The 27,629-nt window shown below is 56.8% G+C and overlaps 1 protein-coding gene and 2 long non-coding RNA genes across 3 annotated transcripts; 2 read left to right on the top strand and 1 right to left on the bottom strand.

Annotated features, from left to right (window-relative positions):
* Nucleotides 1-453: 453 nt before the first annotated feature.
* Nucleotides 454-26,698, bottom strand: PPL (periplakin). Its single transcript, XM_066330015.1, has 22 exons — nucleotides 26,543-26,698; nucleotides 17,108-17,207; nucleotides 16,335-16,489; nucleotides 15,766-15,886; nucleotides 15,140-15,265; nucleotides 14,811-14,852; nucleotides 14,523-14,684; nucleotides 13,959-14,066; nucleotides 13,361-13,456; nucleotides 12,275-12,397; nucleotides 11,287-11,433; nucleotides 10,140-10,291; nucleotides 9,524-9,621; nucleotides 9,143-9,300; nucleotides 8,074-8,252; nucleotides 7,833-7,971; nucleotides 7,284-7,477; nucleotides 6,808-6,958; nucleotides 6,445-6,528; nucleotides 5,775-5,891; nucleotides 5,052-5,144; nucleotides 454-4,006 (listed from the first exon to the last, which is right to left on the bottom strand). Exons 1-22 carry the CDS (start codon nucleotides 26,602-26,604, stop codon nucleotides 1,322-1,324), a joined length of 5,292 nt encoding a protein of 1,763 aa, XP_066186112.1. The 5' UTR covers nucleotides 26,605-26,698; the 3' UTR covers nucleotides 454-1,321.
* Nucleotides 5,142-6,741, top strand: LOC136368074 (uncharacterized). The gene is made up of 2 exons (XR_010744769.1): nucleotides 5,142-5,467; nucleotides 6,426-6,741. It is a non-coding gene; the product is annotated as an uncharacterized lncRNA (long non-coding RNA).
* LOC136368075 (uncharacterized) lies at nucleotides 14,011-19,144 on the top strand. The gene is made up of 3 exons (XR_010744770.1): nucleotides 14,011-14,096; nucleotides 14,226-14,337; nucleotides 19,011-19,144. It is a non-coding gene; the product is annotated as an uncharacterized lncRNA (long non-coding RNA).
* Nucleotides 26,699-27,629: the final 931 nt, after the last annotated feature.

Genomic DNA, 27,629 nt, shown 5'->3' with positions numbered 1-27,629 from the left:
CTGGGAAGGAGGTAGGGTCCAGTCCAGATCCCGGAGCACCAGTGTGATCCTCCCTGATCCCTTCATTCACAAAGGTAAAATACTGGTGTTAATCCCCAGAGCCAGGAGGGATAATCAGGGAATGCTTATGACTGCTTTTGTGGACATCAGAGCTCCCTGGGGTTTGGGTATTAGCTGAAATTTGGGAAAAAGGAAGTGAATGGGCTCTGGTATACCATCCCAGTGTGATCCACTGTTCTGCACCTGCAGTCAGTCCCATGCTTTAGTACACTTCACTCCCATCTAATGCTGCTAATTAGTCCTAGCTCCAGTGCTGCTCCAGCAGTTTCCCCCTTGGAAAAGAGCCAGAAGCTAAAATGAATAATCTTTGTGTTGTAATTCTGACTCCTAAATTGCAACTTCTTGTATAGCTGAAGATCAAGAGGCTGCCATAATTAATAAAGACCAAACACCTTCTGATTGGAACCACTGCATTTTTATTTTGTACTATAAATAGAATTCCCCTCTATTTCCCATTCCCTTACACAAATAAATGAAACATGTAGCTGCATGTAACTCCATCCAGGAAAACACCAGCAATAACAGCTTTTAACCACGAGGGAAGGAGCTGTCTGTGGGAGGCCCTCTGCATTGGGTTCCCTTGCATGCTGTGCACAACCCCTTGTATCTGATGGTTCTGCCATCTCTTCATGTCCTTTTCCTTGACCTGTGGGACATGTGGATGCTCCTCCTGGATCAGTGGCTGGTACCATCAAAGTACACCTTCACTCTTTCCCAGCAGCACAGGCACAGAGGTGAACAAATGGTGGTGGTGAGTCTTGACATGGTGATTCTGGACTGAAACCTTGGCTTCCACAGAGCTGTTTTTCTCAGAGAACAAGCCCATCATTGAGTCAGTTGTCCATGGTGGGACCATCTGGCTTATCAACATGCAGGTGATGTAACCAGCTCCTGCTGGTCACCTCGGAGTCACCCAGCCCTTCAGTCTCTCTCCTGACATGGCTTTGTACACAACTATGCGAGCAGGAGTTGAGGGAACTGCAGGTTCTACTGAGTCTTTGGACTTGAGGCACTTCACTGTCCTAAGGCTTTCTCTTGTTTTCTGGTAGGCAGGGAGGAAGAGGGGAAGAAGGTCTGGCAGATGTTTTCCACTACTGGTGGTGTTTTCTGCAGTGTGTGACAGCAAGCGGTGTGGCTGCATAGCACGGCCGGGGCAGAGGCTGTAGCGGTTTGGAAGACGCGAAGGAGGGCGAGGCTTTGCAGTGATCTGGATGTCTGCAAGGTGGTGCAGCTCTGACGGGCTGCTCTTGAAGTGAAGTTTCTAAAGTGGAGCGAGCGCTGTGTAATTGCTTCCGGACACCAGGACTGCCAGCTCCTGGATAGACATCTCCTTGTTGAGGTAACTGTCGTACTGGGCCGTGGTGAGCCTCCCGCTTTTCAGCGCGTCCTCGATGGAGAACTCCCTGCCAGACTTCCTGTCGAGGATCACAGATGATTCCCCGTTGGGACCCTTTATTGAGATCTCCTCCCAGTCACATTCCTGGCTCTTCAGTTTGACAAACAGGCTCCATTCAATGAGGCCAAACACGTGAGCTTCCTCTGGAGACATCTCTTTTCCTGTGTCCGGGTCAATGACCACAATGGAGCGCCTCAGGTGGTTCTCTCTTTGCTCCCTCTTGATAGCCACTGTCTTCAGGCGATTCTGGAGTTGCTCAATCTCTGCATCTTTTTCTCTGGATAACTGCTTCAGATCCTCTAACTCTCTTTCTAAAGCTTGGAACCTGGAGTCCAGGTTTATCCCACTGTCCATGTGGGTCATGTTTCTCAAATCCTGAGCTTCTGTTGCGGTGAGTTCAATCTCTGACTGCAGTCTCCTTGTTTCCATCAGCAGGTTCTGTTTCTCGAGGTGGAGCTTGTGGTTTTCCTCCCTTAACAAGTCTAGCTCCTTTGATGACTTGGAGTTGTTGAATTCCACCTCGGACAGCCTGGTTTCCAGGCGGTTGATATCTGCATCCAGCTCCCTCTTGCGCCTACTTTCTTCCTCCAGGTTGCTCTTCAGCTTTTGAATCTCATACTCGGTGTCTCCTTTGTCCACTTGGACACTCTCTGAAAAGACCACTTTCTCCTTGACTTCCATCTTCTCCAAAGAAAGGAGCTTCTTTCTCAGGGCTTCTAGTTCAGTTTGCAAGACTTGTCTGCGGTGCTTCTCTTCTTCTAACTCCAGCTTGAGGAGGGAGTGTTCCTTCTCCTGCTGGGGATCTTGCTGAAGGATCACTTTCTGTTTCACAGTCACTCGTTCTGTCGTTTCTCTTTCCTGTTCTTCCAGCTCGTTCAGCCGGATCCTGAGCCTCTGCACCTCCAGTTCGGCCTCCCTGCGGGCCTGTCTCTCCTTCTCCAGCTCCTCGAGCTGCCTCTCCAGCTCGGAGCGTCTCCTCTGCAACTTGCGCAACTCCTCGCGGAGGCCGTCGATCTGCTTCAGCTCGCTCTCGATGCTCTGGGAGAAGGAGTTCACCTCAGCTTTCAAGGCAGGATCCTGCTCATACTTCACTACTTCCTGCTGGACCACTTTCTCCTTCACTTGGGAAAGTTCTTCCTCCTTCTGTCTTACTTTTTCTTCTTGGAGAAGCCGTTCCCTCTCCAGGTCAATGTGCTTCATCTGTTCGTCTGCCAGCTGCACTCGCAGCGACTCTACCTCCTCTCTAGTCTTGGGGTCTTCCCGAAACTGGAGGATTTCTTGAACAACTTCCTTCATTTGCACTTGAGGTTTGGTGTCTTTCAAAGCTTGTATCTCTTGTTTCAGCTGGTAGATCTCCAGGTCAGCTCTTTCGATAGCTCCGGTCCTCTCTATGATTTCCTCCCGGAGTCGCTGTAGCTCCTTTTCGGTTTCTGGATCATTCTTGTACTTAATGACCTCCTTAATGACTTCTTTGACTTCTACCAGGGGCCCTCTGTTCTTCAGAGCAGCCAGCTCATTCTGGCAGCTCTTCAGCTGTTCGTCCCCACCACGGTATCTCCTCTCCTGCTCCACCAGCTCCAAGCGAAGGTTTGCAACTTCATTCTCAGCCTTGGGGTCTGGGCGCACAATCTCACGCACTTTCTCCTGAACAACCACCTTGGAGTTCTCCTCCTCCAGCAGCTGGATCTTCCTGAGCAGCTCAGCCTTTTCCCGCTCATTGGAACGGCCCTTGGACTTCTCATCTTCGTACTGGCGCCGGAGCTCGTTCACCTCCCTTTCAATGACCAAATCTTTCTCCACCTTCAGCACCTCCTTGACGGTGATTTTGCCCTCGGCGATGGCCCGTTCCTTCTCCAGACGCTTGAGCTTCTCCTGGAGGAAGCTGAGCTCTTCCTCATGCTTCTGCCGAAGGGCGCTCTCCCTCTCCTTGGTCTCCTGCAACATCCGGAATTCCATCTCCAGCTGGGGATCGTTCTGGAGCTTCAGCACCTCCTTCTCCGTGACCTTCTCCTGCTCTTTGTTCTTCTCGCTGGACAGCACAGCAATTTGTTGGCGTAAGAGGATGACTTCACTCTCCCTGGTCCCTTCCTGCCTCCTGAGCTCTTCCAGTTCCTCTTTGAGCTTCAGGATTTCAGCAGCTTGAGCCTTATCTTGTTCAATCCTCAGCACCTCTTTCACTATGTACTCCTGCCCTCCTTCCCTCTTCTCGTGCTCCAGGACACGCAGTCGGATTTTAAGAGCCTCCAGCTCATCCTGGAGCACCTGGTTCTTGCGCTGCTCCTCTGCCAGGTTTTGCTGCAGTCTGTGGAAGCTCTCCTCCAGCTGAGGGTCAGGCACCTTCTTCACCAGTTCTTTCTTCACCACAGTTTCTTGGGGCTTCTGGTTTTGCAGGTGGACAATGTTGTTCTGAATGGCTTCAATCTCTGCCTCGAGCTGTTGCCGACGCTGAGTCTCATCCTCGAGCTCTTTTTTCAACTTCCAGACTTCTTCCGCAGGCCTTACAGATTTTTTGGTCTGGGCAAAGTCTTGTGTCACCTGAATCTCTGGCTGCTGTTGTTGGCAAAAGGATCAAAAAAAAATTAGTCAAAAAAATCCATCTAATCATACTTTTGGTGCTTATCATCACAGAATAATTTAGGTTGGAAAAACCTCCAAAATCTTCGAGTCTGACCTGTGACTGATCCCCACCTTGTCACCCAGCCAGAGCAGGTTGTGCCATGTCCAGTTGTTTCTTGGACACCTCCAGCAATGGTGGAACACATCCACCACCTCCCTGGGCAGCCCCTGCCAATGCTGACCACCCTGCCAGTGAAGAAATTTCTCCTGATGTTTAACCTGACCCTCCCCTGGTACAGCTTGAGGCCGTTTCCCTCTCCTCCTGTCCCTGTTCCCTGGGAGCAGAGCTCAACCCCTCCAGGCTGTCCCCTCCTGTCAGGGAGTTGTGCAGAGCCACAAGGTCCCCCCTGAGCCTCCTTTTCTCCAGGCTGAGCCCCTTTCCCAGCTCCCTCAGCCTCTCCAGGTGCTCCAGCCCCTTCCCCAGCTCTGTTCCCTTCTCTGGACACGTTCCAGCCCTTCAGTGTCCTCCTTGTCATGAGGGGCCCAGAACTGGACACAACTCAAGATGCCTCAGCAGTGCCAGCACAGAGGGACAATCTCTGCCCTGGTCCTGCTGACCAGCTATTTCTGACCCAGGCCAGGATATCAGTGCCTCCAACAAAGCAACAGGAGGGAGGTGAGCTGTGGCAAACTCTGAGCAGAGAGCATTTGCAGATGGACTTCTCTGCAGGTTCCCAGCCTGAGAAATCTCTTCTGCAATGCCTGCTGCTGTCAGAACAAAGCTTTGAGCCACAAGGGACACTAATTCTGCCACAGAATGACAAAAAGAGAGTTAAAAATTGTTTGGAGCTTTCTAGGATGAGTGGGAAATGGGACTGGGGGGTGGTCTGCTGATTAGTGATTTAGGGGGACAAGACACCAGCTAGACTTGTTCCCAGTCCAGCCTGTATTGGCAGAGCCCCACCTGTGCCATTCACACGTGTCCTTGGGTCCAACACATGTGTCCCTTCAGCATCATCTTGCTCTTGTGATCACTCACCTGTCGCAGGAGGCTCTGGGCGAACTCCAGGTTCTGCAGCCTCTGCTTGTTCACAGCATTCACTTCTGTGTATTTGGCTGCCAGAACAGCTTCCTATAGAGCAAAAATGTGTTGGGAAGAGCTTGAGAAGGCCAGAAACACCAGGCCCTAAAGAGGTAGCTCTGGGTGCTCCTCTAAAATCCTACAGCAGTGAACTGCCAAGTTTTGGGGGACAGAGAGGGATTCTCATGCACAGACACATTCATGGGCATACTGTGATTTTTCTACTCAAGCAAAAACAGGTGCAGCAAGAACCAGGAGAGGAAGCTGAGGAAGAACCAGGTGGATACTTCTGCCTGCCTCTGTAGGCAGGATGAGTTTGAGGCAGGTAGCAAACAGATCCTGCATAAATAAGTAGCTTGTGGCCTCATCTGACTGTAAGTATTTCTATCTTTGGTGCTGAAATCTCTCTGAAAGTCTCAAGAAGGAAAAAGCTTCCAGGTTTTTGGCTCTCCTCTTCCTTTTTTCCCTTCCAGAAGTGTTAAATCCAGCATTTTCCCTCCCTCATTCTGGCCAACCCAGTTCACAAAAATGATGAAAAATCCCTTCTTCCTGATTCCCTGCCCTTTGCTGTGGTCCCCTGGGGGACCAAGGTCCCCACAGTAGGTGTAGGTGTTTACAAACCCCCAGTGGTCCCATGAGCTGCCCTCTGCTGTAGCAGTCCTCTGGCCACCCCTCACTCACCTCCTCCTTCACTTTGGCAGCTGGGGACTGCAGCCTGGGCTTCTTGCTGGTGTAGCCATTGCGGCCATTCTCCAGGTCCAGGATGGACCGCAGCTTCTCAGCTTCCAACTCATAGTCCTGTGGGAGGACATTTCCAGGAGAAATGTGAAATTACTGGGTGCCCTTCAAGCACAGGCTCCTCCTAAGCTGCCCTGGCTTTAACAGCTTCACCCGGTTTTTGGGAGGAAAGGCCACAAAACCCCACCCTCTGCTCTGGAGCCAGGCTGGGAGAGCTGGGGGTGCTCACCTGGAGAGAAGGCTCCAGGGAGAGCTCAGAGCCCCTTCCAGGACCTAAAGGGGCTCCAGGAGAGGGACTGGGGACAAGGGATGGAGAGACAGGAAAAGGGGGAATGGCTTCCCACAGCCAGAGGGCAGGGATGGATGAGATATTTGGAAGGAATTGTTGCCTGTGAGGGCGGGGAGGCCCTCGCACAGGGTGCTCAGAGAAGCTGTGGCTGTCCCTGGATGCCTGGAAGTGTCCAAGGCCAGGCTGGACAGGGCCTGGAGCAACCTGGGACAGTGGGAGGTGTCCCTGCCCATGGCAGGGGTGGAATGGGATGGGCTTTAGGGTCTCTTCTAACCCATAAACTCTGTTTCTCTGTTCTTTCATAGGCAGAATTTCAGTCCTTACCTTCACTGCCTGCTGGTACTGCTGAGCTGTGGCAGAGACCTTCTGCACTTCCTGTTCCTTGCTTGCAATATCACTGAGCAGTGCCTGGGTGCACAGAGATACAGGTCAGAAGGAACACAACATCCAAATGCATCCTTCAGCCTTTTTGGGGGTTACCATTAAAATCACAACCCTGAGAATTCCGACCTCCTTGAGCAGCCCTGCTTTGTGTAAACAAGGCACAGGAGGACAGCAGGACCTTAGAGCACAAGAATAAATCTAATAAATATTTCTGGTTTTTGTATCTGATGTTCAGGAGCCATCTAAGTTCTGGTTCTTTTAGTTCTGTTCCCTCTCCCCTGCCTGTGGAGCTCTGGGAATTACCGCTTGGCTCTTCAGCTTCATCTCCACTTGCTGGATGCTGTCAGTCTCCTGGGGCTCGTAGTTGGGGATGTTGCACAGGAACTGGTTCACCTTGTCATAGTTGGTGCGGTAGTTGGAGTAGGCACTTTTTGCTTTCTGCAGGGTCTGTGTTCTGTGGGGGGAATCAGCTCAGCTTCAGTCTTGTCACATCTCCTGGGCCTGCTGCAGACATCTTTTAACCCAGCCCGCTTCCCCTGCTCCCTAAAGACATGGATTTGAGCCAGAGTTCTTCTCTTGGCACCTCTGTTGCAAAAGAACTTAATCACTGTTTTCCCAGCTGTTTTCACGTGTCAGCAACCTCTCCCTCTTCCTCCTCAGACCTCCCTGGAAGCCCGTCTGCAACTCCTCCTGCCCAGGAAGGTGTTGTGCCTCCTCCAATTCCAGCATGGACCCAACTCCTGAGCAAATATCCTGGTTCTCCTGCCCTGGAGTCTTACCTGTGGTCAATCTGCTTGCTGAGGTTGTTGAAGCGCTGGTTGAGCTTGTAGAGCTCTGCCTCCTGGCGCTCGATGTCAGGGCAGTGCTCCTGGAACTTGCTGGCCAGGGTGTTGGAGCACGTCTTGGTCCTCTGCAGGTTCTGCTCAGCTTCACTGAGCAGGAACTTCTTGGACTGGAGCTCGGTGCCCATGGCCTGTGGGAAATAATCAGGAGAGGGGGATTCCCTGGGGTTTCACACAAGCCAGGTTCTTGTCACTGTTGTCACGTGCATCAACTCCAGCAACACCACTGCAGCTGCAAAGCTGAGCTGCAGCAGTGCCACCAGTTGTGGAAAAAAATAAGTTCAAGGTTCATGTGGTAAGCAGAACCACCTGGTAAACCTGATAGGGAGAAAAGGGGTTTGTATCTGAAGTAGATGGGGTTCAAGGTGAGCTCTCACCCCCAGCTGGGGAAAGCCATCCTGTCATCAACAGATCCAAGTTTGTGAGTTGAGCAGGAATCACCACAGCTTTTGGAAAGTGTTTTTTTTTTTTTTTTTGGAAACTCACCAGCAGCTCTTCCTTCTTCCTGTCCACCACCCTCAAGTCCTCTGGTACTGTGTCATCTATGACCAGCTTGTTCTCATAGGTTGACAGGAGGTCTCGGCCTTGCTGGAGGCTCCTCTCCAGGTTTGTGGCCACCTCAACTCTGCAGAGGCACAAGAGGAAGGTGTTTAAGCACACCTGCACCCTTCTCCTGCAGGATCCTGCGTTAGGCCGGGCTCAAGCTGGGATTTAAGCCATGACTTACTTCTCCTGGGCAGCGCTGAGCAGCTGCACCACACGCTCATACTTCTTGTTGGTGTTCTCCACCTTGTTCTTCACCAGGGTGGCACTGCCCGTGTTGGGCACAGACTCGATGAAGGCCTCGCACTCCTGGATCTTCCTCGTTTTCTCTGGCTCGATCCGACGGACCTCGTTGGTGATGTTCTGCAGGAGGAACAAAGCCTTCAGAGCACCTGAGCCAGGACCTGGTGGCTGCAGAGGAGCCACATTGGGCTGTCCAGGGTGAGGAAGGAAGTCAGGGCTGAGGATTTAGTGGAAGCTGCCTTTCAGCCCTGCAGGGCACAGAAGGGTATTTTTGGCTGACTTTCTTTTGACCTGTCTCTCCTTAGCAAGGAAACTCCAGCTGGGGAGTGGTTCCCAGCAGCTGCAGCTCTGTCAGGGACATGCTGGATTCATCGGGGCCACTGGGCTCTGATGGATGAATTCTTGCCTGGACATCAAAGCACTGCAGGCAGTTTGGGGCAATTTGCTTTCTCTTGTGGTGGCACCTGGATTTTGACACAGCCCTGGGCAAGTGATGTAACCAGGACCTGAACTTCCTCCTAAACCAAGAGAGGTTTGTGGCACGGAGCCTGGCTTAATTAGGGGTCTGAAATAGAGGAAAGGAGCTGGATGCTACTGGCACTGGAGCCTGGAGGAGCAGATCCATGAGGAGAAACTGCCTTGGACCACAAGGGTTTTCCTGTTCCTCTCTGAGCTGGTGATAGTGGTGGCAAAATTAACTGTGCTCAGATGATGGGCAGGATCAAACCCTGAGGGCTCCCCTCTCATCCTCACAGCCACCACCTGCAGCCATCACCTTTTTCCCATTCAACTGAGCTGCACCAGAAGCAGGGCAAAGATTTTGGGCTTCTGAGGCTGCTCATAGGGCTGCTCCCCATCTCTGCTGGAGGAAGCTGTGAGCATCACTCCACACCCCATTTCCAGGGCTCAGGAAAGCACTTTAAGCACCTCTGGTTATTGAGAACCACTCTGGAGACCCTTTGGGAGCATGGTCCCTGCAAGGCACCATCCCTCAGCCCCACAGCCCCCACCTTGAGGTCCTTGGAGCGCTCGGTGCTGTCCTGCACAGCCCGGCTCTGCTCCAGCGGTGGGCGGAGGTTTGCTGTTATTGCTTTCTCCTGCTTGTCCAGGTCACTGTTGACTTTCTCCAGCCCTGCCAGGAGCTGGCGGCCCCGAACTGATGCGGCATCTGGAAACCAAGAGGAGGCCAGATTAAAGCTGGTTGGAAGCACGGTGTGTGGGCTCAGTCCCACTGGAGAGTGCCAAACCCTCATCCTGCTGCACTCCCTGAGCCTGGCCTGCTGTGACCGGCTGCTCTGCCCCCACCCTCCATCACTGTTGTTTCTTAGGAGATAGGAACATCCCCACAAGATGCTCCACCACCTAAGTTCAAGCCTTTTTGTGCCCCACACCTCCGATGCTGTCTGCCTTCAGCCCCTCATAGCGCTGCTGGAGGACGTTCTTGCAGTTACTGGTCTTCTCCTTCACGGTCATGTAGTGCTTGGCAATTCTGCAAAACGGGACAGCAGGAGCTCAGTCAGACCCTCAGCCTCTCCATCACCCCGTCACCATCCCAGCGCTGCTCCAGGAAGGAGCTCCAGCTCTGGAGGGGTTGTGGGGGCTGCTCCCTCGAGGCAGCCATGAAGCAGGTGGGGGGAAAAACACTCTCACCCCATGTTGGGGTAGAGCAGCATCTTCATAAGAACAGGAGAGAGGCAGCCAGGCAGGTACCTGCCTGCTGAGGGAGGGGTGGGCAGCTCTCCCTGCCCTAATGGCCCCCCAGAGCAGAGGGGACCTGGATGGCTCTGAGCCGGCTCCCCTTTGCCAGGCAGGATGTCGTGGGCAAGCAAGGGGCAGGAATCCCTTCGGGAGGAAGCCTGGGGCTTCCAGAAGGCAGGGCTTCGCTGTGGGAATTAGGCCAAGAGCCCTGGGGTGCCAGACAGGGCTGCAGCGCCGGTGGCAGAGCTTGGGGAAGGCAAAGGCCGGAGGGGCAGCGGGATGGTCCTGCCCAAGGCTGGGGACACGTACTGCTCTGCCAGGGCGATCGCTTCTGGGTCGGGCGGGGGGATCATGAAGCAGACCCCGGGGGCGCTGATGGTGTCTCCGGCGCTGTCGGCCACTTCCCAAACGTCTCCGCTGTTCTTCTGCAGGGTGTAGTGGGCTCCGCGGCTGATCTGGCCCTGGGGGACGGGAACCGGTCACAGCAGCACGGCCGGAATCACCGCCCGCTGCTCCAGCCGGGAGGCAGGACCGGCACAACCCCAACCTCTGCTCCCGGCTTCGCCCAGAGTCTGCCCCTCGCCAGAAACTCATGTGCCTGCTCCTCCCTTCCCGCTGCCTGCAGGCACCCGGCCATGCCTCTTGCGACAGCCACGGCAAGCGAATTCCCACTCGGGCAGAGATGAGGAGGCGTTTCCAGGGCTGTGCTCTGGCTTTCCTTTTCGGAGAAGCCGGCAGCTGAGTTAGCTGGAGCTGCTGGCCCCCGTCGGCTCCTGCCACTCCCGTGGTGGCTGCCGGCTCTGCTGTCCCCTCCCTTGGCCGGCTATTTAGCCCTCACTCAGACTGGCACGGCGGTGGTGGGGATGGGGACTGTGGTGGTGGTGGTAAGGCATTCCTTTGGTCAGGAACACGCCGGGACATCAGCCCAGGGAGCGTGGGAATGTGACAAAGCTGTGCTGTCGCAATGTCCCGAGGGTGTGTGAGGCAGCGAGGACGCGTTTCCCCCAGACCCCTCCTGCTCCTCCGCTGCTAAACCTGCTCTTCCCACTGGGGCCAGGGCGACCTTTGCCCTGTTCCCCGTGTCGGAGCCACCACCACTGCTTGGAAAAACCCGATCCTTCCCGCAGTGCCACTCGCATTGCCGTGCCCACTGAGGACTCGGTGCCGCGGCAGCTGTGCCCCGCTCCCGGGCTGGGGATAGCCGGGGATGGCCGGGGATGGATGGGGATAGCCGGGGATGGCCGGGGATGGCTGGGGATGGATGGGGATGGCCGGGGATGGATGGGGATGGCCAGGGATGGCCGGGGATGGCCGGGGATGGCCGGGGATGGCCAGGGATGGCCGGGGATGGATGGGGATGGATGGGGATGGATGGGGATGGCCGGGGATGGCCGGGGATGGCCGGGGATGGCCGGGGATGGCCGGGGATGCTGGGGATGGCCGGCGATGGCCGTACCTGCTCGCCCTCGTACTCGCACAGAGCCTCCACGGGCACGGGCTGCGGCGGCGTCTGGCGGCGGAACCGCAGCGGCAGGACCTGCTGGCTGCGCTCCTGCAGCGACTGCACCACGGCCTCGTACTTGTCCAAGGCCTTCTCCTGGTCCTGGCACGGGCAACGACAAGGACCAGTAAGAAAATGGGGGAAGGACAAACTCCTCGCAGCCGGGACAGAGACTGTGGCTGCTCCTGTGCTGAAGGCATCTGCTTGCAGCCCTCTGTCCCTGTTCCCAGCGCTCCTGCACTCTCTTGCCTCCTTCTGCAGCCAGGCTGAGGACTGGGATGGTGCCCAGGGGTTGCCATGCCAGCGGGCAGTGACAGAGCTCCCTGGTGCACGGCCCACACCGCCGTGGCTGTGTGTTGGTGGATAGCCCCACTCCCAGCTCTGATTCCAGCCCTGTCACTGGGCTCTTCAGCAGTTGCTTTATTTCTACCCCTGAAGATGATCCTGAGGTGTTGAGTGCAGGAGGAGAGGGGACAACCCTTGGGAAGAGCTATCAGCTGTCCTGGGACACCTGCATCAACTGGGCCTGCTGCAGCTTGCTTGGACTTGGACTTGGGCTTGGATTTGGGCTCGGGCTCAGCACAGCCCTTCCCAAGTGGGCGATCTCCAGCCCAACTCACTGCAGCACAGCGAGTTCCACAACCTCCTCCGGCAGCAGGTGTAATTATGCTCCCACCCTTAAGGAGCGCTAACTGAATGAGAGAACAAATAAAAACCAGCCGAGTGAGCAATTACGTTGCTAGGGGAGAGGCAATCTCTAGCCAGGGGGGAAGGAAGAGCTGGGGGAAGGAGGGGCACGGGGGGGGGCAGCCCCATGGCCCTGCTGCTCCCCATGGAGAAAGCTGGGCCAGGTGCCCACACGGGCGGGGACGTCCCTGTGCCAGTGCCGGGGAACAGGGGCTCCTGCTGCTGCCTTCCCTGCAGTCCTGCCGCACACACTCACATCCAGCTCCCGGAGCAGGGACTCCAGCTGGTATCTGTCCTTGAACTCCGGGCTGAATTTTTGGTCCAGGTCTGTATCCACCTTCTTCAAAAGCTCCTGAGCGTCCTTAGCGTCCTTCTGAAACTGCAGAAAGGGAAAGTCTTTTGTGAGATAGGATCCTGCTGAAACATGGAGCAGACCCTCCATGGTCTTCACACAGTCACCAGGAGCTACTCTGGGCATCTGGACACCCAGAATATGTGAAGAAAGGCAAGGGATCACTATTTCCCTTGCTCAGGACATCCCCTTGGAGGAAACAATAACCAGGAGCACCTTATTCTATTCAGAGTTGTTAAGTCCCACCTTTCCCTGCCCTCACTTTTGTTTCACTGGGACAGCATCACCACGGTGTGTGGTGCCACCATTGCCAGCACCAGGAGAAGGGAGAGCCAAGCCCTTCCACACACAAACCATCCCCTGGGGCAGATGTTTCTGGCAGATCCCCACAAAAGGCACTGCCTGGGCTGGGCACCACAGCTGAGCTTTGGCAGGAGACTCATGGGGCGGTGAACACACCCAGGCTGTGGGAGAGGAATCCAGCCCGACCTGCTCCCCGGCAGAGCCTCCCTGGCTGTCAGATTCCATTTATCCAGCAGACATCTGTCTGCCCAGCTCAGCTGGGACACTCAGCCCTTGTGCGGGCTCCCCGGGGGGCAGCCCTGCTGCTGGCACCTGGGATTTCCTACAGGGACCTGTTCTGCTTCCCAGTGGAGCGTGCAAGCTCTCCCCGTGCTGTGTTTGGGGGTGAGGGATCTCTGCTGTCTTGGGGACGGCAGAGGAAACAAGTTGACATCAACTGTGGCTCACAAAACTCAGTGATGGAGCAGAAGTTTTCTGCAAGTCATGTTTTGGCCAATCACTGACCTTTGGTGCCTAAGCAATTACGACTTGTGTTCCATCAGCTCAAGGTGCTCTCCTGGCCTTAAAAATCCTGGTTTTAGATCACTCCATCTCAATCTACCCAATCTCCAGAAGAGCAGGAATTTTTGTATTCTAAGATTTCCTGCAACCCCAGCACCCACTCTCCAGGCTCCAGGGGTGTGGTACCTTGTGGAACTCCTCCATGAACTTCAGGTGGCTCTCCTCACAGATCAGCAGGTTCAGGTACTCCTTCCAGTCAGCGTGCACGGCCTCGATGTGAGCCTGCAACACAGGGGCGGGAGGGAGACATCAGCGGGACCCTTATGGCAAGGAGAAGCTTGGACTGCCCACCAGCAGGTCCCATCCTGAGTGAGCAGCTCTTTGGCTGCCTCTGGAGCCACCCAGATGCTCTCAAGGGCAACCTAGGGTGGGAATACTCAAGGCTGGGATGATCCCATGGGAACAGAGGTTGTGTGCAGGTGGCAAATCCTTGTGTCCATCCTCCCACCAAACAGGGAAGGGTTCCACCATAATTTATCCTCTTGAGGTGGGCACAGGGGAATAGCCACAGGAATGAGGAAGATGGGAAGAGCTCCTTAGGTTTATCTTCCCTCCTCCTTAGGTGTTTACACATCTGCAAGTGAAGGAGACTTTTTCCCCCTTGGCATCTCAGGAACTAAAGTCACGAGTGGTTTTGGCTCTGGGTCCCACTCTGGAGAAGGGCTGGGTGAGTCACCCATGCTGCAGAGTGGGTGAGGAGCTGGGACCCATCCCTGCTGCTCACCTCGATGGCATTCTTCCCAGGGTGGTTCTGGGCCAGCAGCTGGTCCCCATCAGCGTGCAGCTTGTTGATGGCCTCCTCCTTCTCCTCCAGCTTCCGGTGGATGAAGTTCTGGAGATGGAGAGAGGTGAGATATTGGAGGTGAGATGAAGAGAGGTGAGATATTGATCCCCACGCAAAGGGAGGGGACCCCAGTCTGGGGCTGAGCAGCTCCACAAGACAAAGTGTGCTGTTCTCCCAGTGCAGCTTTCACTTTTCCTTCCCTTGCAGATGTTGCTAAAGATGTGACTGTTGCCAAGCCAGCGCTGAGATAAAGGACAGGAATGGTGAGGGAGCTGTCCTATCATGGGGACACTTCCCCATCACGTTATCTTTGGCAGAGGTAAGGATTACCCTCACTATCCCTGTATTATCTGCTGGACATTTCAAAGCCCTTCACGATGGGCTGGGGGAGACTGAGGCACGTGGGAAGGAACATTTCCTGCCCCCCATGCAGCTCCCCTGGCCCCATGGCCAGCTCCCTTCTGCCCAGCACCATCCAGAGCAGGGCCAGGCTGCTGCACAGACCTCGTACTGGCGGCGCCGGCTGGGGTAGTCCAGGTTGTGGTCGCTCCAGTCGTAATGGGTCCTGTCTTTGGCCTGCTGATCCAGCCAGTAGAGCTTGTTGGTGCAGCGCTGCATGTAATCCTGCAGCGAGTTCAGGTCCTGCTGCCGCTGCTGTGAGCCGGCCTGCCGAGGAGCACAGGGACAGCTCAGCCCAAAGCTCCTCTCTGTGGATCCCCCAGGGGTGCCCGGCCACCCCAACAAGAGATCCCTCCAGGAGGGCTCATCCTACAGGATCCCAGAGGCTCTTACCAGCAGCTTCTGGTATTTGGCTTGGAAGTCGCTCATGTTTTCCTGGAGGAGGAGCAAGACAAGGGTTAGGAGCAGTGTCCGGAGAGTGGTGCTCTGACAAGGGCTTGAGGGATGTGGGTTTAGGCTGGAAAGGGACGTGGCTTATGGGATTTGCCTCATCTTAAAGCCAGAACCAGTGTGTGATGCTGGGCTCTCAGGCTGGGAGGTGATCTGGGCACCACCCAAACCTGCTGTGGGCAGGAGCACCCTGGATGGTGGGACACCCTCCCCTCATCCACAGCTCAGGGCTGACCCTGCAAGGCAGCAGGGACAGGGGCAGGAGAGCTGACCTTGCTTCCTTCCTTGACGATGTGTGGCCCGATGGCCATGACCTCGTTGTGGAAGATGTTGTGCTCTTCTACTTGGCTGTTGACCAGCGGCAGGTCAGTCCCAAAGCCTTTGCTGCTCAACGCGTCCTGTGGTGCACAGGAGCTGGGGTTAGCAATGGGGGAATGGAGAGAGGCTGCCAAGACCTGGGAAACTCCTCTTGGAGGTGGCCATGGAGCTGGGCTTGGATGGGCTCCAGTGGCTGCAGTGTGTGGATGCACGTGGGTGAAATCAGATGTGCTGGAGGGCAGCCATTGGAAAACCAGTTTAGGGGGGGTTAAACCCTTCTCTGGCTGGGAGAGTGTAGGGAGTTTGATAAAATAAAAAACAAGGGCTGTGGAGTAGAGCCTAAAGCAGGCAGTGACTGGGGATGCTGAGGCCAAGACCGGTGCCACCTCAAGCACTGATCCTGGTGCCACAGCAGCTGGCCTGGTCCCATCACCTCTGCCCCTCCCCTGCCACCCAGCTCTTTGCTGCTCCCAGTATGGAGCTGCCCAGAAATTTTCCAGTTTCTCCATGGGGAGCTACAGGAGTCCCTGCCCAGCTGGTGTTACTGGCCAGGCAGTGACACAGGTGGCCCCCTTGGTACCTGTTTCTCCTCGATCACTGTTGACCAGTTGACCTGGGGCTCGATGTTCTGCAGGGGGAAGTTGTAGATCTGGTCATGTTTCACACGCAGGTTTGCCACACGTTCCTTCAGCTGCCGGATGCTGCGGGAAGGGAAAGGTGAGGGTGGGATGCAGGATGTGGGCATGGGCTGGCATTAGCCCTGGTGGGTGTAGCTGATCCTCTCCCAGGGCCTCTGGATGGATGGGCTGCCCTTAGGGGATAATGTCTTTATGGATATGATGTCCTTAGGGGATAGCCCAGGCAGTCTGGCAGCAGAGGTTCCTGTGCTCTGCCCTCTGCCAGGGGCTGCTCCCATGGCTGTGAGCTCAGGGCAGGCTGGGGCACAGGGGGAAGGTGCCACCCTGCCACACTGCCATCATCTCACACTCCACGTTCCCAGGATGGGGTGGGTCACGCACCCTGATGGGAGTTGGGATGCAGAGGAGCCCGTGGTGACCCCCCCACTGCAGGCAGCAGCTGAGCAGAGCCCCCAGAGAGGCCTCCCCCTCATCCAGGGGCTCTGGGGACAGGTGTCCCCGTGGCACTCACTCTTCTGTGATCATGTCCCCCTGAGGGTGCTTCATGTGCCGGGCCACAGCCGCATCCCCATCCAACACGTAGAGCAGCTTGTCAGACTCGGAGAGTTTCTGTGCTGTCAGCTCCTTGTACTGTGCCAGCTGGCATGCCTTGATCTTGTGCAAGTCCTGCACAGTGGGGACAGGAGAAAGGGTCACCCAAGAAGTCATCCCACCCCGCTGTCCCTTGGCACTGGAGAGGGGCAGGAGCTCTGCTGTCTCCCATCCACCTGGGAGGTGTTTTACTCTCTCCTCTCCTATCACAGGATCATGGAATGGTTTGGGGTGGAAGGGACCTTAAAGACCATTCAGCTCCAACTCCCTTGCCGTGGGCAGGGACATCCAATCTCACCTGCTGGGGATGGGCTGGGGAGCTGCATCACCTTGGGATGCATCCTTTGGGACCAGGAGGACGGTTCAGACCTCTCCTCCTCCACCCCAGCTCCCTGCTGGGATGCACATCCCCACTCTGCACAGTACTGCCCTCCTGGCTAGGGGGGAATTTCGGGGCCTTGTTCCCTGGAACACCCTCCCACCCTCTTCCCACGAGCAGGGCAGTCCCACTAACCCTTAAATGACCCTTACAGATCATCACAATCCAGGTGCCAGTGCAGGGCTGGGCAGCCACCCACACATGCCCTAGGAGAGGAGGGCAGAGCCCAGGAGGTGTGAAGGGCTGGGGCAGGGGCAGAGGGGAGACGGGGCTGCTGGGAGGAGCCTGTGGGTGCGGGACCCTGCCTTGCTTACATTTTGCATTCGGGAGTCGGTCTCCACGATGTTTTTCTCCACCTGGTCAGCATTTTTCTGCAGGCGCTCGATGAGCTCAGTCAGCTCTTTGCTGGAGATGCTGGGGGGAGAACGGGGGGCTCGTCACCCCACAAAGCTCCCGGCGTGCCCGCGGGGTGCCGTGACCCCGAGGGTGGCCGGGGGCCAGCAGAGCCTGCCAGGCACTGCAGCTGTGTGTGACTCACTGCTGCCTTCCAAAACTTTCCAAAATACTCGGCCAGTGGGCCAGGAGTGGGTGGGGGACGGGTGGAAATGGGAGTGATGCCTGAGCCTCCCTCGGCTTCGGAGCAAGAAAGGAAAAGAGCTGATTGCGGGGACAGGGAGAGAACCACAGAATATCCTCAGCTGGAAGGATCATCAATTCCCGGCCCTGCACACACACCCCAACAACCCCATCCTGTGCCTGAGAAGGGGGGTGCAGCGTGGGAATAGAGGAGCTGCAGCAGCAGGGGAGACCTGTGCCTGCAGCCCTCCTCTGCCCCTCTGGGCCATGCTCCGGGCTTCCTTCTCTGCAGTTATTCACACTTTAAACCCAGGGAAGGGATGGGATCACACACGTTGCATCTCTTCCAGTGCTTTCTCCCCTGCTGGGCACTGGTTTTGCTCCGAGGGTGACACTGGCCAGGCTGGCAGGGTGCAGGACCAGCCCAAATATTCCCATCCAAGTGCAGGGACGGCGGAGCTGGAGCAGGGGCAGAACAACCCGTGACGCAGTTTCTGCATTGCTGGGGTTATTTTAAACATTTCATCTCGTTGCTGTCACTTTGGCTGCAGGGAGAGGCTGCAGCATGCCAGGGCCAGCTCCAGGGGCGTGTGCCAGGCACTGCCCACAGCTCTCCCACCCCTGACCAGGGGCAGGAGCAGGGTGTGCTCCCCAAATCCCTGCAGCTGCAGAGAGCTGAGGCTGCTGGCAAGGCCGGGGTGTCCCAGCTGTGCTGCTTTGCCATCTGGGCTTAAACCAAAGCCTGGCTCAGTCCAGTCCCAACCACCTTGATATAAGCCTTAATGACCTCGTTATATGGTGGCAGAATTAATCTTTATATGGCCCTTGGAAGTGTCAGCTGCTGCTGGAGCAGCTGGGGAGGACGAGCAGTGCTGGCTGGGGGAGCACCAGCAGTGCTGGCTGGTGGCACAGAGAGTTCCTGCAGCCCCAGGTAGAATAATGGAATTGAAAAGGTTGGAAAACCCTCTGAGTACATCGAGTCCAGCTGTTCTCTCAGCACTGACAGGGCCACCACTAACCCGTGTTTCCAGGTGCCACATCCACACAGCTTTTAAATCCCTTCAGGAATAGGACCTCACCACTGCCCTGGGCAGCTGTGCCAGTGCCTGACCACCCTTCCCATGAAGGAATATTGCAATATCCAACCTAAACCTCCCCGGCACAGCTTGAGGCCATTCCCTCTCCTCCTGTCCCTGCTCCCTGGGAGCAGAGCCCAGCCCCTCCAGGCTGTCCCCTCCTGTCAGGGAGTTGTGCAGAGCCACAAGGTCCCCCCCGAGCCTCCTTTTCTCCAGGCTGAGCCCCTTTCCCAGCTCCCTCAGCCCCTCCCCAGCTCTGTTCCCTTCCCTGAACATGCTCCAGCCCCTCAGTGTTGTGGGGGCCCAGAACTGACCCCAGGATTGGCTCTGCAGCTCCCCCAGGACTCTGGTGCTGAGTTTCAGGACCTGTTCCTGCCTGTCCCGTGTGCTGTCACTTCACTGCAGCAGAACAAAGCAAACCCCAGCTCTGGGCTTGTTCCTCCCTACCTCAAACCTGCCCCAGGCTGCAGGAGCCTTGTGGCATCCAACAGCTCCAGGAAAGTTCACACTTCCCTGGGAAGTTCTGGTATGGGCATGGTTTACACTGTTTTTTTTCTTTTTATAGAAGCTGCATCATCAGGATGGTACTCAGAGGTTTGTGCCTGTCACTGCGCCTGGTGCCTGCCTGGCACCTCCTACATCAGCAGCAATGAACCCAGTGGGCATTCCTGGGCACAGGAGACATGGAAGGGGTCGTTGGGAGCTGTGGTTGCAATAATTCCAAGGATGGTTCTTATTCTGTGTTCAGTAATCACAGCTGGAGGGTGCTGGGTGCACCAGGAGATGGGATGTGGGTGGCTGGGTCCTGCTCCAATGGTAGAAGCAGCTCCTCAAAATCCACTTTGGGGTTTCTTCCAGCCTTCATCATCCCACAGAAACCAGGGCAAAAGTCAGGTGGAATCAGTGGTTTGGAGTGGGTGACTGAAATGTGCTGCACGTGTTTGGGTGTCTTCAGGTGATGGTTGCTCAGAGCTGGCATCTCCTGCATCCTGGCAGAGCTTGTGGCCACCAGGGAGCCTTCCTCACCTTCCACCCATGAACTGGAGCCACCTGAGCTCAGAGGGTGAGAGAGGTTCATTATCCAGGTGGGAGCTTGGCATGTTTTGCTGTGAGGGCCTGGCACTGAGCTGGGGATGAGCTGGAAGCTCCTGCTGGCTCCTGTCCTTGTGCCCTGCCTTGGGCTCAGTGACTCCAGCAAGTCCAAGGATGCATTTTCAGGGTTTCAGTGGATCTGCAGCATGGATGGGGAAAACCATCCTAAAACCCAGAAGAAGTCTGAGGCTTTTCTATTCTAGTTCTGACTGAAACCTCTGAATTGTAGGGAGGAAATAAACCTAAGCCAGGCTGTGGTTCAGGCTGCTGAGCCTGGAGCCTTGGCCCAGCCTTTGTGCTCACTTTGCATCAGCAAAACTGATCTCAGGTGCTGGAAGCAGCGAGTGCAGCACCCCAGCCCTGACCCTCCTGCTCAGGTAGCAGCTTTGCTGAGCCAGTCTGGGATGAGGATGTTGTGTCTGGGCAAGGATGAGCCCCTTGTCCCCTTCTCTCTGCTCCTCTCTCAGCTTGGAGCCACAAGCTCTCCTCATCCTGTTATTACCTGTGCCCTGCCAGCCCCTTCCCAAGCTGGGGGTGCTGCCCCTGGACACCCCTCCCCACCTCCTGCCCTCAGTGACTCCAGAGCCAGGGCAGAGCTCCCCTCCAGCCCTGTGGCACCTGGGGATGGTGACATCCCTTCTCCATCGCTGCAGGACTGGGACCAGGTGAGGGGCTGGGGAGAGAGAGGGCAGGGAATGACCATTCCTGTGTTGGCGGGGCTGGTTCACCTGGGGATCCAGAAACTGCTGCTCCCAAGTGCAGTGTCTGGGTGACCAGGGCAAAGAAATGCAGCCCTACCCAGAGCAAGCAAGGACATGCTGGGATGTGATGTGGGCACGGCTCTGCTCTCCTGACACACCAGAGAAGCTGCTTGCTCTCTCCACCTCTGTGGTTTATGTGAGAGTCACCAGCTGAGGCTGTGGGACAGGGAACTCTCATAAAAACTCCCATGGGAGCTGCACCTCAAAGCTGCAGCGTTGAGGAGCTGCTGCTGTGCACCCCATCCTGCCCTGAGCAGGGAGCTGGCTGTGTGCTCTGCTCATCCCACTGCTGCTGGAAATGCAGGGATAAACAGAGAAATAAGAGAGAATGGGAACCTCTCGTGTGAGATCTCTCTTATTTGTGTGTTTATTTCTCCATACTTGTTGCTTTGGTGCCGCTTCATCAACCAGCTTGGACATCACTGATGTGAGAACATCAGGTGTGTTAATGACCCACCTGTCCCTCCATGGCTGGCTCTGTGCGGATAAACCAGAGGAGGAGCACAGTCTCTGCATCCAGCTGGATGTCCAACAGGGAAAGCTGAAGCCTGACTGAAATCTCCATGCCAGAGGATGGAGGAGTTTGTCTTCCCTCTGCCCCTCATCTGCTGCGAGAGGGGGAAGATGCTGGAGTGCCAGGAAAAGGAGGAATGGCTTCCCACAGCCAGAGGGCAGGGTTAGAAGGGATATTGGAAAGGAATTCCTGGCTATGAGGGTGGGGAGGCCCTGGCACAGGGTGCCCAGAGAAGCTGTGGCTGCTCCTGGATCCCTGGAAGTGTCCAAGGCCAGGCTGGATGGGGCTTGGAGCAGCCTGGGATGGTGGAAGGTGTCCCTGCCCATGGCAGGGGTGGGATGAGATGAGCTTGAAGCTCCCTTAGAACACAACCCACTCCATGGTTCTGTGCAGGAGAAGCACAAAGTGATGGGCAAAGCAGTCAGGAAGCCTTGGCTGTCCCAGGAAAAGTGTGTTAACGGGACTGATAGGACATGGCTCTTTTGGGAAGCTGCTGGGAAGAGCCATGGATGCATCCAGGCTTTGGAGCAGAGCTGCTGGCAGAGTAAGACAAAGGGAAGCCAGGGCCAAAAATCAGGCTGGGGGGGGATGGCTGGAGCATGGAACAGAGCTGGGGAGGGAGAAGGGCAGGGTTTGGCCAGAGCCCAGCTGGGATGGGCAGCACACACAAGACTGAGCAGAGCCAGGAGTGAAGGTGCCCAGAGCACGGCCCCTGCGAGGCTGCAGCAGAGGGGGGAACTGCAGGGCTGTTCTGCTGGAATAGATAAGGCTTTGTTTGAGAGATGAAAAAAAAAAAATAAATAAAAGCCTGGAAAATCTGGCTTTGCCATTTCTGGAGAACTTTAACATTCTCTGGTCAGGAAGGAAAAAATGAATTCTCTCTCATGGAAAGCTGTGCTCAGCAGAAGGGTTGGGTTTTGTCAATGCCTGGCTGCGGTGAAGGACCCCAGGTCATTCCCATGGGGAATGGGAGCGGGATTTGGGGTTTTTCCCAGCTGGGGGCCCAGGAGGAAGCAGCTGCACCATGGCAGACAGCACTTCATCCATGAACCACAGTTCTGACCTCAAGACCTTGGTTTCAGAGGGGTTCAGGTATTTCTGAAGGTTTAGGGGGATTTTTAGGATTCAGGTTTTTCTTTCTTCTGTTTTCTTAGGGGTTTGGTGATTTTTCATAGTATTTTAGTTGTGATTTGTTGGGGTATTTTTACTGAGAGAAGTTCTCAACAGACAAATATTATGATAATTATTGCACTATGAAAACTTTGCTGGTAAAAACTGGACTTTTTTCCTCTATTCCTTTTTCTTTCTCTCTTCTCATCAGGTTGCACCATCACTGGTAAGAGCAGGTTTTGGAGCAAACCTCCCTGAGATCAGTTTCTCCAGTATGTGCAAAGGTCTTTTGCTAGCTGGCAGGTGGTAGAAAATCCCTTTGATTTCTCCAGTTTCCTTTTTTATTCCAACCAAGGAGGCTGTTTCCTTAATCCCTCCAAGGGAGAATGTTCAGACACTCCTGAATTTTGACCACTCCAGCTGACAGAGTTCCCTGGGAAGGCTCCTGCTGGGAATTTGTCCCATGAGCCTGATCCTTGCTGGGAGGGTTAATGGGTTCTGCCCAGGGATGCTGCTCTCCTGTCAGGATACCTTCCCATCCCAGAGGCTTCTCCTGGTGGGATGGCTTGGCCAGGGACAGGGGAGTTGGGTGAGGATGGGATCTGAGCACAGATCCCAGTGCTGCTGGGATGGACAATCAGCACAGCAGGCAGTGAGCACCCACTGCTGCTCTCAATTCCAACTCCATTCAATGTCCATTTATACAGATCTCATAAAAAGCTCTCCATGTCAACCCTGCTGCTGGAGGCCAGACTTTAGGAGGGATTAAACTGAACAAACCCTCCAGAAGACCACAGCACAGAGTTAAAAATGTCCTTAAAACTCCCTGAGCCACAGCTCTCACTGCATGAAATTCTCTCATGCTGCTTTTAATGACACTGGAGTGAAACTGTGGTGGGGTAGAGGGCACAAGGGCTGGGCTCTGGCTACAGTAATTCAGGTTTGGGAGAGATTAGGATCTGCCTGAAAACTCAGAGCAGAGTTCTGTCAAGCTGCCCACGTCAGGGTGTAGCTGGACAGCAGGGTTGCTGTGCTCAGCCCAGCCTGTTCCAGGTGTATTTATCTTCCCTCGTAGGAATGGTGATATTTCATTGTAATCTGCATGGAAATGAGAGCAGAAGTAGGGCGGGCGATGGGAGGCTGGCTCCGCCCTCAGCACTGAGCAGCTCCTGACTCACCTGCTGTTTGGGCCTCCTGCTGACTCCAGCCCTTCCAAACAGCCTCTGAAAATGGGTGCCAGCCCTGCAGGCAGAGCTGTCCCAGTGCCTGCACCCCCTCTGACCCGGCCAGTGACACTGGTGAGGGTCTCCAGGGCTGGGAGCACTCCTGGGTGGATGCTCTCACCCCGAGGATGAATAACTTTCCTGCTGGCAGGAGCGACAGTTTCAGCAGCAGCTGTGAAGGCTGGACTTGTTTTTAATCATTAAATTATCAAATGATTTGAATTAGATGGGCAGGGACACCTTTCACTGTCCCAGGTTGCTCCAACCTGGCCTTGGACACTTTCAGGGATCCAAGGGCAGCCACAGCTGCTCTGGGCACCCTGTGCCAGAACCTGACCTCCCTCATTGTTTTCTACCTGCCAAGCCTGGACTATCCGAAGAAGAAGCCAACCTCCTGTTCTCTAAGCATGACAAGTGTTTGAGGAACATGATGTGGAAGGTGGCTGATGATTTTCCCCCCCACTGAGGCTCTGTTCAAGGCTTGTCCCTTCCCTTCCCAGGACATGCATGTAACAACACAGTCCTGACTGTACTCAGGGATGAGAGCAGAACAAAGCAATCAAATCCATGAGACAAAAGAAATGTCACCACCATCCTCCAGGATCCCCATCCTCCATCTCCCCCAGGGAGATGCCCAGGGCTGGGTGGAGATGGCTGCTCAGCCTGCAGACCTCGAGCCCAGGCAGATCACAGAGCTGCAGCAGGTATTCCTAAGGAGGAACCTGGACCCTGGTGCTGCTGGGTGGGAGCTTGAGGGCCACTCCGGGGTTGGGACAGGGTGGCTGTCACATCCAGGGGACAAAGAGGTGTTCATGGGGAGGCTGCAGCACCTGCCTTGGATGCCAGTGCTGTTCACTGAGACGTTCCCATCCTGGGCAGCCTTTGTCCCGAGGCTGAGGAAGCCACCAAGGCTCCCCTGGCTCCTTTCCAGGCTCTGTCCTGCTGCTGGATGATGTTCCCCGGGCAGCTCCTGCCTCCCTCAGCTGAGCTCCCGGGGCTGGCAGGACACGCTCCAGTGCCCCTCTCTCTTGCCAAACCGGTGCTGGGTTCTTGCCCTGTCCCTCGGTGCTTTGAAGGCTCCGTCACGGGCAGCGCCCTGGCACCGAGCCCTGCCCAAGGTGCAGCCCCTGCGCAGCCTCGCAGGACGGGGCCGGGCTCACGCGGTGTCGAAATCTCGGTCCCCGCTGACGGCGGAGGCGGGCGGCTGATTTTAGGAGTGTTGCTGTGTTTTCCTGGCAGCAGAGCTGGGCGGGAGCCGCCCGGGAGCCCGGCAGTGCCTGGAGCAGGGGACGGGGCAGGAGCTCCTCGCTTCTTCTTCGCAATCCTCCTTCAGCAAGTTGTTCAACCGGTCGGGCACCGGCTTCCCCATCTTGATGGTGGGGCTGTTTCCACACGGTGGGAGTGTTCCCTGGATTCAGAGATGTTTGTAAACTCCCAGGCAGGAATTAACAAATTGGGGCTAATAAGCACAGCTCTCCCCGAGGTGTGCGCGGACAGCCGGGGCGCGGGGAGGGAGACGGCCCCGGGCACAGCCCTGCGCTGCTTCCTCAGCCATCACCAGCCAGAAAAACAGAGGTTTCAGCCTGGCCCGCAGCCTCCGGAGGTGCTTTGGCACCTGCCCAGGGCTCCAGGCAGGGCGGCGGAGCGAAGCTTCTTCCTTCCTGAGCCCATCCGCGGGCCGATGGCGAGCTCGGGGTACCCAGGGCTGGCAGCGCTCGGAGCGCAGCGGGCCCCAGCCCCAGGGTGGGCACCCCGCACCCCGCGGGTCTGTCTCCTCCTGCTTCACCCGTCCCGAAGCTCTCGGAGTCCTGTGCTGCCAGCCCGGAGTTTCTCACTTTCGAGCCGCCCACTACCTGCCGAAGCTCAGAAATGCGCCTGGGTGTCGGCACCATCCTTCACCCCTGGGAACGCCAGGGCCACCAGGGGAGTGTGGAGCCTCAGAGGGCTCCGAGCCACCCCCGGCTCCTCCTGCCTGCCCTCCCCGGGGCAGGATCCGGCAGCAAAGCGTGCCCCGGGCTTTGGGAGCCGGAGCCTGGGCGGCCCTGCCGAGCCAGCCGGGCTGCCGGGGGAGCCTCAGCCCCAAGAGAGGGAGCTGCAAATCCCCTGTGCCAGGGGCAGAGGCTCTCCTGGCCGGGGGCACCCTCCCACCGCCACAGCCCTGCTCCCGTGGGCAGAAAGCAGCCAGGGGCTCCCTGCTTGGGAAATGTCGGCGCCTTCTGGGCTGACTGGTCCCTTTCGGGGTCCTCGAAGGCACCTCAGCCCCTGCACCAGCTCCCCAGCTTCCTTCCCAAGGGAGGATTTTTGGGAGAGGGCGGCAGCTCCCAGTCCAGCAGCCAGGACTGGTGCCGATGGAGAGGAGTGCAAGGGGATGAACAAGCCACGGGCTGGGATCATGAATCCCTGAATCACTCAGAATCCTGGAGCACTCCACATGCTCCAGAGCCCCTGCAGCTCCTCTGGGAAAACCCAGGACACGCTTCTGAATTAATCCCAATATCCACCACTTTGGAAAAACATCCCGGTGCAGGCAGGGGCTGGGGACTGTCCACCGTCCATCCCAGAGAGGCTGAGCCTTCCCGGGGAGGGATTTTTATACTTTTTCCCGTTTATCAGTTTATATGCCTTTCACAGGGCGTATTCAACAGGCTGCTGCTTTTTTTCCTTTCCTTTTCTTTTTTAACCAACAAGTTTAACCGAACCGCGTCCCCACCCCATCGGTGGAAGCCGAGGAAACGGCCATGGACCAGATCCTTGGTCCTGAGGGAACAGGGAGCAAAGGTGGCGAACAACCAGACTATTTTCCCCTAAGACCTAACCCAGCACACACCTGGGAAGTGAAGGAACCTGCTCACTGGAGCTGCTGCTACTGCGATGGGAGGGGAGAGACAAGCTCCGTGCCCACAGCCGGCGCAGGGGATGTGCTCCCATCCCCATCAGCTCGGAGAGGAGCTGACACTTCGGCGGGGGCCAGACATTCGAGTTCCCACACGTCAGGGGCTTTACCAGCACTCAGAGGGTGCCCACACCTCGAGGATGTCACACTTCAGGCTTCCTCACCTCGGGAATGCGCAATCCTCGGGAGTGCCCACACCTCGGGGATGCCCACACCTCCGGGGTTACCCCTCCTTAAGGGGTGCCGACAGTTCGGGGTTCCACACCTCGGGGGTTCTCGCACTCGAGGGTGTTCACACCTCGGGGGATTCCCACTCCTCGGGGGGGGGGGGTTCCCTCTCCTCGGGGGGGTTCCCACTCCTCGGGGGGGTTCCCTCTCCTCGGGGGGATCAGCTCCGCCGAGCCCCGGCTCGGAGCGAGGGAGATGCTGCGGGACGGGATCCCCCGGGATGGCGGCTCTGCTCGTCCCGGGAGCAGCGGGACTGGCCGTGGCCGGGTCACTCACCTCTTCTTCTGCACGGAGGGGCTGTATTTCCCTTTGTTGCGTTTCCTGAAGAGCGAGTGCATCGCGTCCCCGCACGGCGCCCGCCGCGCTCCTCCTGCCCGTCCCCGCCGCCGCCCGCAGCCTCTGCGCCGCCACCGGGCCGGGCCCCGCCGGGAGGCGGGACGGGGCTGCACCGCCTCTGCCTCGTCCTGCCTCCTCCTGCCTCCTCCTGCTCCTCCTGCTCCTCCTGCCCGCCGCTGCCCGGCCCGCCCCTCTCCACCCCGCAGCATCCTCCCCTGGCTTTGGGGGAGCCCCGCGCTCCCGGCTCCAGCCCTGCCTGAAAGAGCCCCCGGCAGGGTTGGACCCCCCAGATGTGTGGGGTGAGCCTGACACCCCCCCCAGGAGTCAGGACACGCGTGGGGAGCAGCTCGAGGGTCCGTGGCCTCAGCGGGACCGTGCTGGGCACAGAGGGGCGGTCATGGGGGTGGTCTCTGTCTTTGGGGTGAAGGGTGCTCGGTCTCTGCTCCTTCCAGGTGAATCGGCACCGCCGGGACACCTCCAGCCCTGGGGACAGCTCTGGGCCTTTCTCGAGAAAGACATTGAGGGGCTGGAGAGTGTCCAGGGAAGGGAACAGAGCTGGAGAAGGGTCTGGAGCACCAGGAACAGCTGAGGGAGCTGGGAAAGGGGCTCAGCCTGGAGTAAAGGAGGCTCAGGTGGAACCTTCTGGCCCTGCACAGCTCCCTGACAGGAGGGGACAGCCAGAGGGAGTCAGGCTGCAGTCCCAGGGAACAGGGAAAGGACAAGGAGAAATGGCCTCAAATAGTGTCAGGAAAGTTTAATTTGGATATTGGGAAATCTTGATGGAAAGGGTGGTCAGCAGTGGCACAGCTTCCCGGGGCAGTCGTGGAGTCTCCGTTCCTGGGGGGATTCAGGAACGGTGTGGATGTGGCACTTGGGGACAAGGGTCTGTGGCGAATACGATGGTGCTGGGGGAGTGGTTGGACTTGATGATCTTACAGATCTACTCTGACCTAAAGGACTCCAGAAGGCACCGAGATGCCTCCCCCAGGCCCCCCGCAGCCTAAGAGGTTTTGCTCCCACATGCACA

Source organism: Sylvia atricapilla, chromosome 15 (genome assembly GCF_009819655.1).
Source record: "Sylvia atricapilla isolate bSylAtr1 chromosome 15, bSylAtr1.pri, whole genome shotgun sequence".
NCBI classification, from domain to species: domain Eukaryota; kingdom Metazoa; phylum Chordata; class Aves; order Passeriformes; family Sylviidae; genus Sylvia; species Sylvia atricapilla.
This window is presented reverse-complemented; position numbering and strand designations above follow the sequence as displayed.